At 37.1% G+C, this 14,542-nt stretch overlaps 1 protein-coding gene across 1 annotated transcript in view; it reads right to left on the reverse strand.

Moving 5' to 3' along the window:
* CCDC146 (coiled-coil domain containing 146) overlaps positions 1–14,542 on the reverse strand; it is a 139,918-nt gene that overhangs the window by 96,974 nt on the left and 28,402 nt on the right. The window contains exon 2 of the mRNA XM_059934105.1: positions 13,273–13,442. Coding sequence (XP_059790088.1) covers positions 13,273–13,431 — 159 coding nt within the window. The 5' untranslated portion in view covers positions 13,432–13,442. The remainder of the gene's footprint in view (positions 1–13,272; positions 13,443–14,542) is intronic.

Raw genomic sequence — 14,542 nt, forward strand, 5'->3', positions numbered from 1 at the left:
CAGGGAAGTCCCAGATATTTCTAACTTTAAACATTTAAGTATCTGAGAATTTAGGTGGACTTGATGTGGAAAATGCATTCAGAAACTCAGAAGAAATTTCTCCTCTTTAAGTGTGCCTTGTAAAGTAGTGATTCAGTAGTGTGATTATTTTGGTGGAGGATGTTACTAATTACTATGTACATCTATTCCTTTGAAAGTGGCATGGCTACACATGTTACAGTGCACTGAGTTTGCAAGGAATATCAAGGAGAAGAGCAAAGGCTTCCTGCTTTCAAAGATCCTAAAGCTACTATAGATTAGCTTAAAAAACAGGAAAGAAATAATAAGTGGCATATGGTACAAGCACTATGCAGGGAAGTTACAGCAACAGAAGTGTTCCCATTTTGTCAAGGAAGTGGCATGCTTTAAGAAGGTGGGGTCTGAGCTGTCCTGGAAAAAAATGCGTAGAATTCTGAAGCACTGAAGTGTGGAAAGCACTCCTGGGCTGTGTAGAGGATGAGCAAAAGCAGGTTGGAAAATCAGAAGCTAGTTAGGAAAACAATGATATGTCTAATGTGGCTGGAGCATAAGGTATATATAGCAGAGAACAGTAAAAAAAAAAAAATTAAAGAGAAGAAAGAAATGGTGGATCAGATTGTAGAGGGATTTGACTATAAGTTCAAGCAAGTGATAGTTAATCCTTATGTTAATGCAAGAAAAAAATCAAATCTAAGTGCCTACAATCTCCCCCTGCCACCTATTGATTGTTCAGTTCTGTGCCTGGACCTGAGGTGATGATGGGATACTGGGTGGGGAGGAAAACTGGAAGGAACTCTAAAGACTATTTTATAAAATAATGAAATGGCCAAAGGTATCAAGGAGAAGAGGAGTGTAGATAGAAAGGGGGAAAAACCTGCCTGGGGATGGGAAAAAAAGTTTCCGAGGAAGTTTTTATAGAGGGGGTCAAGTGGGGTGTGTGTGGGAGAGGCATCTGCTTTGATGAGGAATTTCAGGAAGCTTTGCCGCATGCTGTGCTGTGGAAGTCCCTCCTCTCTTCCGGAAGGAACCTTCAGTACAGTCAAGTTGCTTTCCACAGCTTTCTGGAGGCAGATCTGTGTTTCCTTTGGCTGTGCTGAGATGGGTTTTAGGGTGGAAGAGAGATGGCTCCGTTTTATTCAGTTCACAAACCATCTGCACAGAGCATGGGGGGCTCCTCAGCACCCCAGGGGGACTGGAGTTGTGGTGCTGGTGGTGACAGGAGATAGGAAGGGGGGAGAATGGGGAGCGACCTTCACCTCGGCATCCTTCACTTCTATATCCACCACATCCAACTCTGTTTTACGTATTGTGCTGCTGTGTATGGTTTTTACTGGAAAAAAAGTGATAAAAGCAGTTTAAGAAGAGGGTGAAAATCACGATGGTAGGCAGTGAAGTACCCCTGAAGGTGAGAAATGTACTATTAGTGTAAAATGAGGCTCAGAGAACTTACATGGCTTTCTGAAGCCTGGACGGCCAGTACATGCAGACCAAGGATTACAACCCATTTTTACTGAGCCACTCTTCCACTCCCCGCAACCCCCCACCAATCAGAGATTTTCTTTCCAAACCATTAGTATTTAAGATAGTTTGAACCTGTCCATTATGAGATGTAGTCTCTATAGACAGCAAAATTCCTGCCTTCTTAATCTGAGGTTGATGTCTGGTAATGCTTGTACCCCCTTAATTCGTATCTCTGATGCCACCCAGGTATACTTGTTTGCCTACACCTAGGCATGCATGGGCTGGGAATATGTAAAGAACATTTGCCTCAGAAGATAATGGACTTGGCACGAGGTTCTAAGCTTCCCGTCATCTCCTCTCCATTTCCCCTTATACCAACATACATGCCAGATAGAATAAAGGTTAAAATATGATGACTCAAACTATCAGTGTACTAGGAGAAAACACAGGAAACAATTTATGTAACAGAGTGCCAAAGTTCTTCTTAAGTATTACATAAAATCTTGAAGTTATAAAAGAAAAGATCAGTAAATTTAAGCACATAAAAAATAAACTGCCACATGGAGAAAAGCCACCTTAAGCAAACTCAAAAGAAATCCAAAATCTGAGAGAAAGAGTTTGCAGTGCATATTATACACAAAGGCCTACTTTCTGTATGTATAAAGAGTTTCTATGAATCTCTAAGAAAAACTACACAATAAAAAAGAAGGAAAAAAGGATGTGAACAAAATTTACAAAAAAAAGAAAGTACAAATTGGTCTCTACATTAACCATGCTTCCAGCTTCTGTAAAGTTGATGCTTTAACATCTGCCCTACATGCCTATGCCAGATACGCCTTGTTCAAAACAACCTGATAATATGCCTGAGTCACCTTGCCTCCCTCATTGTCCTCCTCCCCCACCTTGACAAGAGTCCTCCTCCTGGGAGGAGGACAACTTTTCAAATGGAAACCAACCAATCCAGAGTCCAAACCCTCAACCATCTCGTTTATTAGGCCCTCACACACTGGTTAACTGTACAACTGCCCTAATCATCCCAATGCCAGGTGCCAAACAACTAGGGACCTCTCCTATGCCCCAGAGCCTGCTGAAATTATTCAAACTAGCCAGTCCTAAACTGCTTACTCTGCCTCATCCATTCCTTCCCAGGGAAACAACCATAAAGGCTCTTGCCCACTGTTCCTCCCTCTCCCTCTGCCTCCTGACCCACCTGCTGCTTCCCCACGTGGCCCCCCGCCATGACATGGCATGCCTCCTTCTTTTAGGAACTGTGAGTAATAAACTATCATTCCAGTGGCAATTGTCTCCTGACCTGTTGGCCTTCCTATACCTCACATTTTCTATTAATGTACTATATTTTATTTATCTATCTATCTATTTATTTATTGGCTGAACCCCGAGGCTTGCGGGATCTCAGTTCCCCGACCAGGGATTGAACCCGGGCCACAGCAGGGAAAGCGCCAGATCCTAATCACTAGGCCACCAAGGACTCCCAATACACTGTATTTTAAAACAATCTTAAACGTATGAAAAGATGCTCCACTCCACTCATTTTAAGGTAAATGTAAATAAAGACTATGATGAGATAACCTTTTCCCCCAACAGAGTGACAAAAGTTGAAAAGTCAGACAGAGCACAGTAAAGAGACATTTATTGTTGAAGGGAACATAAATTATTATAACCTTTATGGAGAGCACCTTAGCAGTAAAAAAAGTCTTTTTAAATACACAAACTCATGATCTGGCAATTCCACTTCAAAAGTATTGAAAGTAGGATCTCAAAGAGATACTTGTACACTATGTTCATAGCAGCATTATTTATAATAGCCAAGAGGTGGGAGCAACCCAAGTGTCCACTGACAGCTAAACAGATAAATAAAATGTGGTATGTACATACAATGGAATATTATTGTCTTAAAAAGGAGGGAAATCCTGTCACATGGTACAACATGGATGCATCTTGAAGACGTTATGCTAAGTAAAATAAGCCAGTCACAAAAGACGAATACTGTAAACTATGAGGTATCTAAGAGTAGTCAGATTCATAGAAACAAAGTAGAATGTGGTTTCCAGGAGCTGGGAGGAGGGGGAAAGGAGAAGGTGTTGTTTAGTCGATAGAGAGTTTCAGTTTTGCAAGATGAAAAATTCTGGAAATTGGCTGCAGAGCAAGGTGAATATACTTAGCACTACTGAACTGTACATTTAAAAATGGTCAAGATGGTATATTCTATGTTATGTCTATTTTTCCACAATTAAAAAAATTTTTTTAAATGAACAAACCCATTGATCCAGCAATCCCACTATTAGGAATTTGTCCTTTTTTTTTTTTTTTTAATTCTTTTAGTTCAGGGGCTGTCTTATTTACTTTAATATTCCACATTGTACGTAGTATAGTTCTTTTTTTGAGGGTTTTCAGTAAACATTTATTGGAGGTAAATTCTACTGACTTAAAATATGCTCACTTTTTAAAATAAGAAGGTGCACTAGTGTTAGTATTTGGAACTATGGATAATTTTCTAAAATAATGCCAATGTTTAAGATTTTTATAGAAAATAGTTACACATTTGATTAAATCTAAGACATCATTGAATATATGACACACCATTATTTTATGTTCTACGGAGATAGGAAAAAAATGCTGTCAAATTATGACAAAATGCTTTTTTATCACTCGAATTTTTATTTTACACTCATTGAGTTTTTTAAATTAATTTTTATTGGAGTATAGTTGCTTTACAATGTTGTGTTAGTTTCTCCTGTATAGCAAAGTGAATCAGCTATATGTTTACATATATCCCCTCTTTTCTGGGATAGGAATTTGTCCTTTTAATATAATTATTTCAGTGTGAAATGAGGCACGCCTAAGGTTACTGACTATATCATTGTCTGTAAGAGCAGAAGATCAGAAATAATCCAAATATCTTATAATAGGGATTTGATTAAAGTATACTCTACCGTGCATTGAAATACCATGCAAACATTAAAAAGAACATAACAGTTGCATGTATATGTGAAAAGAGCAAGTACGTATATTATACTACCACTTGCTTGTTTGTGCGTAGACTTCTGCAAGGCTATATAGGAGACTGTTAATGATGGTTGCCTCTGGGGAAGGGGACAGCGGACTGTGGGATGGGGTGGCAGGCTGACTTACTTTTCACTGTGTACTATTCTGCACCTTTGAATTTTGTACTACAGTAAGTCCCCTACATCGGAACCTTCAAGTTGCGAACTTTCAAAGATGCGAACGTGCGTTCACATGTCCAATCACGTAAGTTAGTTCACATGTCTGGTGTATATTGTCACATGAGTGCATCCTCTACAAGTGGTTGTGCTTTTGTGTACTTTACTGTACAGTACTGTATTGAGTACAGTAGTACAGTATCTTTATTTCAAGCCCAGGATGTCCGGAAGCAAGTGTAAAAGCAGCGGTATATAGCCAATTGTGTTAGTTGGGTACCTAGGCAAACTTTGTTGGACTTACAAACAAATTGGACTTATGAAGTCGCTCTTGGTACAGAACTCATTTGTATGTAGAGGACTTACTGTACTGCATATTTTATGTATTAGAAAATAGTTAAAAAGAAAAAATTACTAACCTCATGGCTGAAAAAACTTTAATACCTGGCTCTCTGATATTCTATTCTTTAACTTCCTAGTCTGGCTTGTATCTCACTACTTGACCACTGAGATCCTGATCTTGTTTGGCTAATGAAGACTGTAATGACTGCTTTGTTTTAGCAGACTTTTCTGGTGTTCACTACTGCTGACTCATTTACTGATGTTACCTGTAAATCCAGTTGCTGAATAGCCAAATTCCCAATCTTACTCCCCTCTGCTTTATTCCCCAAAAATCTCCCCAACAGATAAGAGTACCATCTCCCCATCCACCTATATAAAATAGATTTTAATCAAAAAAGCATTATTTATTTTAATCCTTAAGCTTCCATCTTTAGTGACTAATATATTCAAATAGTTCTTGGATTACTAAAGGTAGTTTGTTTCTCAAGATGCACATTCTCTACTGAAAACCACAAGCTATCAAAAACCAACTTACTTTCTCTCTCAAGAACTTTCTTTCTCAGAGGAAAAAAACTGTACCATTAAGTATTTCTCCTAATCCTTAATTTAGAAAGCAACATCTGTTCACAGTGACTGTTAAAAAAAAAAACAGCATCCGAGTTTAGAGTATTATTTTAAATATTTAAATCAACTTGCTACAATAGTAGCTAAAAAAACCAATGAAAAATGAAGAGGTAATTAAAACTTTATTAAGTATATAATTAAAATAAACACACGGGCATGCACGCACACACAAACTAGGTTCTCATTATGTCAGTAAAGGAATCAAAAAAGGGAAGGGGAAATCAAGAAGCATTAACCACCCAGATGAAGGAACACATGCGGCCGAGGGTAGAGCTGCTCCCTGCTGCATTTGCCTCTGGTACCAAGCCTGGAGTCTGACGTGTGATGGATGCTCAGGAAAGATTTTCAGAATGAGTAGAAGGAGATAAGCTCACAGACAGGAGGCAGAAGAACTGCCAAGTCCTCTCTAGCCCCAATTTTCAACACTCTCTGACTCCCACTTAACGCTGATCACGTGTTCAGATAGCGGAGTTTTTTGTGACAACACCCCAGATTCCTGGCCAGAATCATCTTGAAGGTGCCAAGGGTGAGGATATCCTAACATGGGGCCTTCTTTTCTCTTATCCTAAGTTCTTGTACAGTGTATGATTTTTACTGATTGAATTTAGGGGTGTTAATCTACTTTGCAAAGTGGAATATGGCTTCTACGCCTGTAATCCTGATATAAATCTCCAATTTTTGTAAATAGATATGAGCCATGTCAGTACACCAAATGTTTAAGTGTATGCCAGGCATGACCCACGGTCTTCTTCCACATTGGAAAGATTTTAAAATTTCCACCTTACTGTCAAAGAAAATAAAATAAGACCCTTTATGGGAAAAATGGAACCTATCTGTATTGTTTAATAAATTATCAGTCTGTTTAAAGTTTCTTGACAGCCAAACAAAATCTTGAAGAATTATTCTTGTAAGCCTGCCTCAATGTCTGAAGGAAAAGTGAAAACATGCCAACAATAGCAAGACTTGTGGAAATATTTTAAAAAGAAATTTAGCAGTTTTTCAATGCCTATTCTCTAAGTACAGCTATTAGTGAGGTGTGATAACTAAGAAAGGATAGGGAAACTGAAGAGAAATATTTAAATAGAGAGTTAAAATATTTATCTTTATTTTTTCTTTTAATATACAGTTTACTTAAAAAGTCAATTTGTAAAACCCTAAAATAGCAGTGTTTAAATGTGTGAATGTCAAGTGAAGAATGTCAGGTGAAATGTGTGTCAGGCTAGGAGACAGGAGACTGGGTTCCAGGCCTGGCTCTGCACTGCCTAGCTGTGCAAACCAGGGCAAGTCTCAATCTTTCAGAACCTTTAAGATGGAAATAATGATATCTCAAACTTCCCTATGGAATCATTATGAAAATTAAATTATATACTTGAAACTACCTTGACTGTAAGCTCCTTGAGGATGGGAATCTTACACTTTCATCTTTGTAACCAGTTACTTGATTAATTAATTCATGTATGAAAGAAATAGAAAACATTTTCAATCTTTGAAAAACATTTTAAATTTCATTACAGATTATTTCAAGAAACTCATCAGTAACTCTATAGAAGATCCAATCTTAAAAATGAAGGAAGCTTTAGTAGCATCAGAAAATCACCAATTTTTCAGAAATTAATTTAAAATTTTTATTAAAAATTCCAAAAATGTATTTAATCTGTTACCAGCCTTAAGAGATCAAAATTAATAAAAAATAAGAAAGTGTCTTTTAAACATGTGAATATCCCCCCCCCAAAAAGATATAATTTTAAAGGTAGGGAATTAGGTAAACAATGGCAACATCTTTTTATAAATATGCAGTGGTAGCCTGTGCTGTTAAATACACATAAGAAGCAATTTGCATTCCTTTCAGAAAAGCAGTCTGAATACCAAGAACCTGCTATGTCTATATCTCCAGCCCAGGGATTTCCCTAGTAAGCTTGAGATTCACATATTGGACACTCCCCTCAGACCATTGCTTATTCTGAATTCTCTGTCACTTATAGTACCATAATCCAGCCACTTTCCTAAATCAGAAATCCAAACATCAATTTAGACTTTTTCCTCTCCCTCACCCCATCCCCATCCATTCAGACACTAAATCCAGCATTTTATACTTCCTTACTATCTCTCCTATATGTATTCTATCCTTTTTTCCATGGCCATTGCTTGGTTCAGTCTCTCTTCACATCTTATCTTGATAACTGAAATGGTATTCCAGTTGGTGATACGGTGGAAATGGAAAACAGATGAATTTAATAGATATTTAAGAGAGAAAATAAACTGACAGAATACAGGAGGAGAATTAGGTTTGGGAGGAGAATAATAAATTTAATTCTGAGCATGTTTAGTTGGAGGTAACTTGGGGTCATCCAGGTGAAGACATTCCAAGTATATGCATGTGTAGGTGTGGGCAAAGCTTAAGATAAGAAAAGTAGGTTCATAGTGGACACCACGGATATGGACAAAATATCCCCTCTCATGTCCTACTGCCTCTGAAAAGCTTTTTTCCAGATCATCTCAACCCACGGTGATTGTTCCTTCCATTCAGTTCTAATCACACTTGTGGCACCTCCAGGTTCTCAACGACCCATTGCCTTTTGTTGATATTTAACATGTCAAGTTTCTTATTTCCCAAATTAAGCTTCTAAAGAACAGTACCCTTTTATATGCTTTATGCCTATGAATGTCCATGGCATCTAGCACTGTGCAGCACACAGGAGGTGTTCAAAACAAAGGAGGAGCTGAAAGGATACATTTGAGTAAATTTCAGTAACTTTAATAATAATGGTAATAAACATCTCCTAGCACAGAGCCTGGCACATAGTGGGTGCTGAATTAATATCTGTTAAGCGGATTAAGACTTAATGTCTCCCACTGCTCTTCAAAAACTTCTTGCTATCTCAGTTCTTTTCCCATTGGACATGAAACTAAAACTTGAACACAAATATATTTATTACACATTTTTAAGGAGTCCAAAAGTTGATAGTTTTATATAGAAGCTGTTTCAGTGAAAAGGTCACATGTCAACAAGCCTAATCCATCTTCATCTACACACCCACAATGCTTGCATACCCCACACTCTACTTTTAACAGAATTTCGTATTCTGTACAGAGTCACACTTTTACTTCCTTAGTGTTTCCCTCCTGTTTCCCTTCACACTGTCCCTTGTGCCTCCCGAATGCTCCTGTGCTACCTTTTCTCTACCCCTTGGTTAAATCAGGTCAAAGACTTAACAACGACTGGCACAAGAATTATTTTCAGGAAATGAAGAGAAGGGAGGAGCTGACTCGTTCTGGTGAAAAATAAAAGAGCCAAAAGTCTTAGGCAAGATAATTTCATGTTTTGATTTTGGCTCTTGGCATTAAGACAAGGATGACTTTATGGCGTCCAAGTTTTGGAAAATTTCAACATCTGACACACTGACATTTGACAACCAAGGTCACCCTTAGAAATCAGTGCTACTTTGCATAACCATGCACAGTTTAGAAGTAGAAATCCTGACTTAGGGAATACCATGAAAGCTATAACTTACATTAAGCCTGAATGTGCCACAGACATGAGCTTTGAACGAAGAGACATATGCTATTTGTTAAAAGAATGATTTTTAAATACTAAATATTTACTGCTTGTCTCTGTGCAAGGTCTTGAGCCAGGTGCTGTGTAGGATATAAATAAAATCACACATGACCCTTGCCATAGTATTAGATGAAAACAGTTACATATTGCCCATCAGGGTGTATATCTTGGTATAATCTTTTTGGAAAGCCATTTGAAGGTATCAACTAAAGCTGAATATAAACCTAAACTATGACACAGGAACCCCACTCCTAGGTAAACACCCAAGATAAATGAATTCATAAGTATAAGGCATGCACAAGAATGATCATGGTACCTTACTCATAATCATCCAAACAGGAAACAACCCAAATCTCTAAATCTCTAAACAGAATAGAATGGACAAGAATATTATGGTATATTTACACAAAAGAACACTATATAGCAATTTTTAAATATTGAACTAAGACCCACATGGTGCTATGAATAAATTTCACAGATTCATTGTTTACCAAAAAGAGCCAGACACGATGGAAAACATACTGTATGATTCCATTCATATGATTTTTGAAGAGGCAAAACTAATACATAGTGATAAGTCAGAATAGGTCTAACTTTGGTGGGAGAAATGACTGGGAAGAGTCTCAAGGGACACCACTGGGTTGCAGGAAGTATATTTTCATCTGAGTGGGAATATGGCAGGAATGAAGAAGAGATAAATTCAAGAAATACTTAATGGAGATATTTTACCCTCAAACTGATAAAGAGAATGCAGGAGGAGAATTAGGATTGGGAGAATGATGAATTTAGTTCTGAACATGTTGGTTATTGGCATATGTAAAAAATATTGCTGGACCCTGAGTATTTGCGAGGTTTACTGTGTATATGTTATACCTTAACAAAAAAAAATTTTTAATAAAAGTTTTCAATGGGACAAGAAAAGTCTGTGGAGTGCCAGGCCTCGTAATTAGGCAGCAGTGGAAGAGTTGGGGAGCAGGTGTCCAGAATTAACCCACACAGTCCATTGATGTGACTTAGTTCCCAAGCACCACTTTGAACATTAATCCCAAAGTGTGAATTTAACACAGTGTAGTTCATACCCTGTTAAGTCTTATTGTTTAATGTGATCATAATATCAGTGAGAAATTAAATTTTCTATGCAAAATATTATATGATGAGAAGATATTCAATAAATATCTGTTAATGATCTTGTATCAGGTGAAAGGTACAGCCTACAAATGCTGTAAGAGTAGACAGGTTGGAGAAAACACTGTGAACTGACTGCTCAGGCACAGTTTTTTGAAGGAGGTGGGAACAGAGCCAGATTCTAAAAGGTTAGGAATAGATGCAGGGTTTGCAAAGTGTGGCCTATACAAGTGTTTGATCTGATTTTTTCAGTTGGAGTAGCACAGTCTTTCAAGAGGCAACGTGAGTAGGAGGATTGTGGACAGCTACGACCTTGTATCATGCTTTGTGAATATGTGCCAGTTTCCTAGCCATCTGAATACGGGAGAGTCCATGCTAAGGGGAGTAACGTAAGCGGAAGATCATGAGGACCTAAGTAAATTATTAGATTACAAAAATATTTTGGGCCCAAATCGCAGAGTGCCATAAATACTGAACACATTCTGTAGGCAATATTAGATGACAGCATGACATCCATGTTTTACAACTCAATAGTGCTGGACCAATTGTGTGACTAGCATTAACAACAATAAATGCTATAAGCAGCATCTGGTTCTTTCAATGTGATGCCAAGCATCTGGGCCTTTGGAAGTGGATTTCTGACTGCTTTCTTTCAGAACTCTTGCTATTCTGCAGATTCAGCTTCTGTTTAGACAACTGAAGGAGGATAGCTTTTATGTGGTAGGTTAAAAAAATTGTAAGACTTGTGAATCTTAGAGGAATGTTAAAAGAGTTAGAAAAAAAAGCTATAGATGCCGATAGGAACAATGTCAGGGGTGTTTATTATGGAAACAAAGTCGTTTGAAGCCAATAATTCATTCTGCAAGATTTTGCTGGCTAAAGGAAGAATTCTCCGGCAGTAAAATTACTGATGTAATTACTACTCAAAATGGGAGGACCATTCTTTCATCGTATAATCTAAGTTATCTACTGTATTAGGGGCTGGTCATACTCAATGATTAATAGCTATAATTTGTGCATACATGAGTATTGAGAGATTCTTGAAATATTTAATGAATTGTTACATTGAAGATCAATATGCAAGAGAAGTTGTCCTAAGTTCTCCTTTGACTTTACAAGTCAAATCTTCCATATTTCTTTATCTGTGGCTTAAAAAATTTGACTATAATTTTTATTGTTAGCATAACCTTTGGTAGAAATAAACTGTACCTTTATTTGATATAATTATTAAAGGTAGTGGTATAAAAGTAGAAATACTATTGCCAAGCTGGACATATGATGGATTTTAGCAGAAATAGAGAACGCTGATCATTTGAAAATATTAATACTAGAGATATGAACTCATTGTTCTAAATATATCAAGATACGTATAGAAATAGATATAAATTTGTGTGGATAAATATATTTATGCACCTATTTCCCAGCTCTGAGAGTGCTGAGAAGCAATGACAGACCAATAGCAATGAACACACCCAGCACTGAGATCTTAGTTTTCAAATATCATTCTCCACTAAAATAGGAACCAAGGATCCTTTGAGCAATGGCTGATCCTAGAGTTGGAGCAAAGAAAATGCAAGATGAACCTGGAAAATATTCTATGACAGAAAGTTAAAAGGTACACAAAGAATCATAGGAGCATGTCAAAAGTGAGCCTTCTTGAAAGGGTGTACACTGGCCAAATCTGGGACAACTGAAGAATCAAAATGAATAATGGCAATAATGGATTATAGCTCATTGAGTAGAATAAGAACTCATGAGTCCACCCTGATGGATGGATGGATGGATGGATGGATAGACAGATAGAAAGAATAGAAGAGAAAGTTCTACCTTATAGTAGGAAGACAACTAATAAATGTAGAAAAAATGATGGAATGAGAAAATTGCCATTTGGCAACCATTGTAATAATAATTAATTTGGGCAAGAATCATCAAGAGATGTAAAACTAGTAGGTGAAAATTTTAGAAGGAATAGGATACTTAAATAGCCTCAGAGTATCTCCCCATAGGTGCTTATCAATTTCAAGAAGAAAAATAATAACTTTATAGGAGAGAAAGCTAGAAGTCACCACCTTAACCAAGTGATCAATGCTGAAAACATGAGTAATGGGACAAACTGACATCATGTGTTCCTGATATGAGGTTTATATGTATATATAAAACAAAAGCTCAACAACAGTTGTAGCAATTGTTTAAAATATTTACACCAAGAAAATATTTGGGCGGGGATTTAGTATTGCTTCTTGGTTTTTAAGTAAAGTCTCATTTTGCCCAAAGACTTTTTTAAGCTTATTTTTATTATGACTATCAAATTTCTTAGATGTTTTATTCAGTTATATTCACACAAGGTTAAGAGTCCAGAATTCAAATGTCCTCTAAATCATTTTCTAAAGTACAGCTCTCAAGCGTGACAGATTGCATATGTGGTCAGTTACTGTTAAAGAAAAACTCTCCTCATATATGGATATTTCCTAAATGTTCATCTCATTTTTTAAAAAATCAGACAAAAATCTAACAAAAATCAGATTCCCCTTTTTGCTTCTCTGCTAATAGGAAACAGCATGTTTCTGTGCTCTACTGCAGTAACTACATTTGGTTAGGTAAATGTATATTCTTTCTATCGTTATATGACAAGATCTTTTATCTTCATTTTATGGATGTAAATGTAATGTATCCAGTAATAAAAGAAGTCATTTACCAACATACAGAGTATACGTAAGTGGCTGCATATATGCAAATATTTATTATGCCTTAAAAGTATCAGTACCTACACTACTGCATTAGTCTAAGATTATACCATAGGCTTTTGGAAGAGAATGTAGGGGCTATTTTATTTTAAAGTGCTTCAAACAGTACACATTGCCTCCAGGTTACAAATAGTAAATTATTTTGATAATGATATTAACTTCATCTGAATTTTTAAGTAGATAGTGAGGCAAGTCTTACTGTAATATATAAATATATATGTACCTCATGCAGACAAATGAAAGCTGGAGTTGTAGATACATCAACGAATCGCTCATCTCGGATGTTAATCGTGGGTGCTACAGCATAAATGGGGTCTTCTTGATCCTTTTCACCTTTCTCCTCTTCTTCTTCTTGTTCTGTGTCTGTGGTACTGTCTTCCATTTTTCACAATTCTAAAATAAAATCATTCTATATTCAGCTATTTAGGGATGTCTTCAGTTATGGTAAAATTAATGGAAAATAATAAAAGCAAGTAAAGCAACTAGAGTAATCTATTCAATGAAATTATAGGTCAGGAAAGTTAGCTACAATCACATTATTATAAAAGACTGCCTTTTTGTAAAGATACTCTCCAATGATGCACTCAAAGCAATAATTCTAATTTTAAAGAGTAGACTATTACTGCATTAATTGGAAAAAATTATGTAACTAGAATATAAACTCCATGAAGGCAGAAAAGAAACCTAATTTTGTTTATGGAGCATTGTAGTAAGCACTCAATTACTATTCATGGATTGGGTTAATAAAAAGAAGCTTCATCCTTAAAATATAACACAAAGTTAATTCAAATTATTTTTGGAAACATAAAAACCAGCACCCTGTGGTGCCACATACTGCCTTAGGCATGCATCTGCACACTAGGCTGCCAGGCTGATTGTTCCATACCCACACTGCCTGCTACCCACACAGCTCATGCCTATATGCTTGTGTGCATTGCCAACTGGCCTGTCTGTGCTGTTCATGTGTGTGCTCAGTTGTCCCATCAGACTTCACTTACAAAGCATAAGCTCAAAAATAAAATTACTAAGGATTTCAAGATGGTGTCGCCAGAGCATTAAGCCAAGTGCAGGCCCTTCCGAGAGTTGATCCCTTTTTCTTTTTTCTTTTTGGCAGCACCACGAGGCATGTGGGATCTTAGTTCCCTGACCAGGGATCGAACCCAGGCCCCTTGTATTGGGAGGACAGAGTCTTAACCAGTGAACTGCCAGGGAAGTCCTGAGCGGGTCCTTTTTTGACTGCACAGGTCACACACCTTTGAAGCCAGCCCTGTGTATTGGCCGTCGGTTTGCTCATGTAGTCAAGTGGACCCAGAGTAGTTTCTAAAAGGGCCCCTGTCTTGCCTGGCAAGGTCTCTGTTGGCTCATTTTGGTGGCATTGGGATGGTTACCCTTCTGAGAGAGAACTGGTAAGAGGTCTCCACTGCATAAGAGAATGCTAATCTAATCTGCTCTTTTGATCTCTGATATATGTGAATCTGCACGCAACAGAAGAG

The sequence above is a fragment of the Balaenoptera ricei genome, chromosome 9 (genome assembly GCF_028023285.1).
Source record: "Balaenoptera ricei isolate mBalRic1 chromosome 9, mBalRic1.hap2, whole genome shotgun sequence".
NCBI lineage: Eukaryota > Metazoa > Chordata > Mammalia > Artiodactyla > Balaenopteridae > Balaenoptera > Balaenoptera ricei.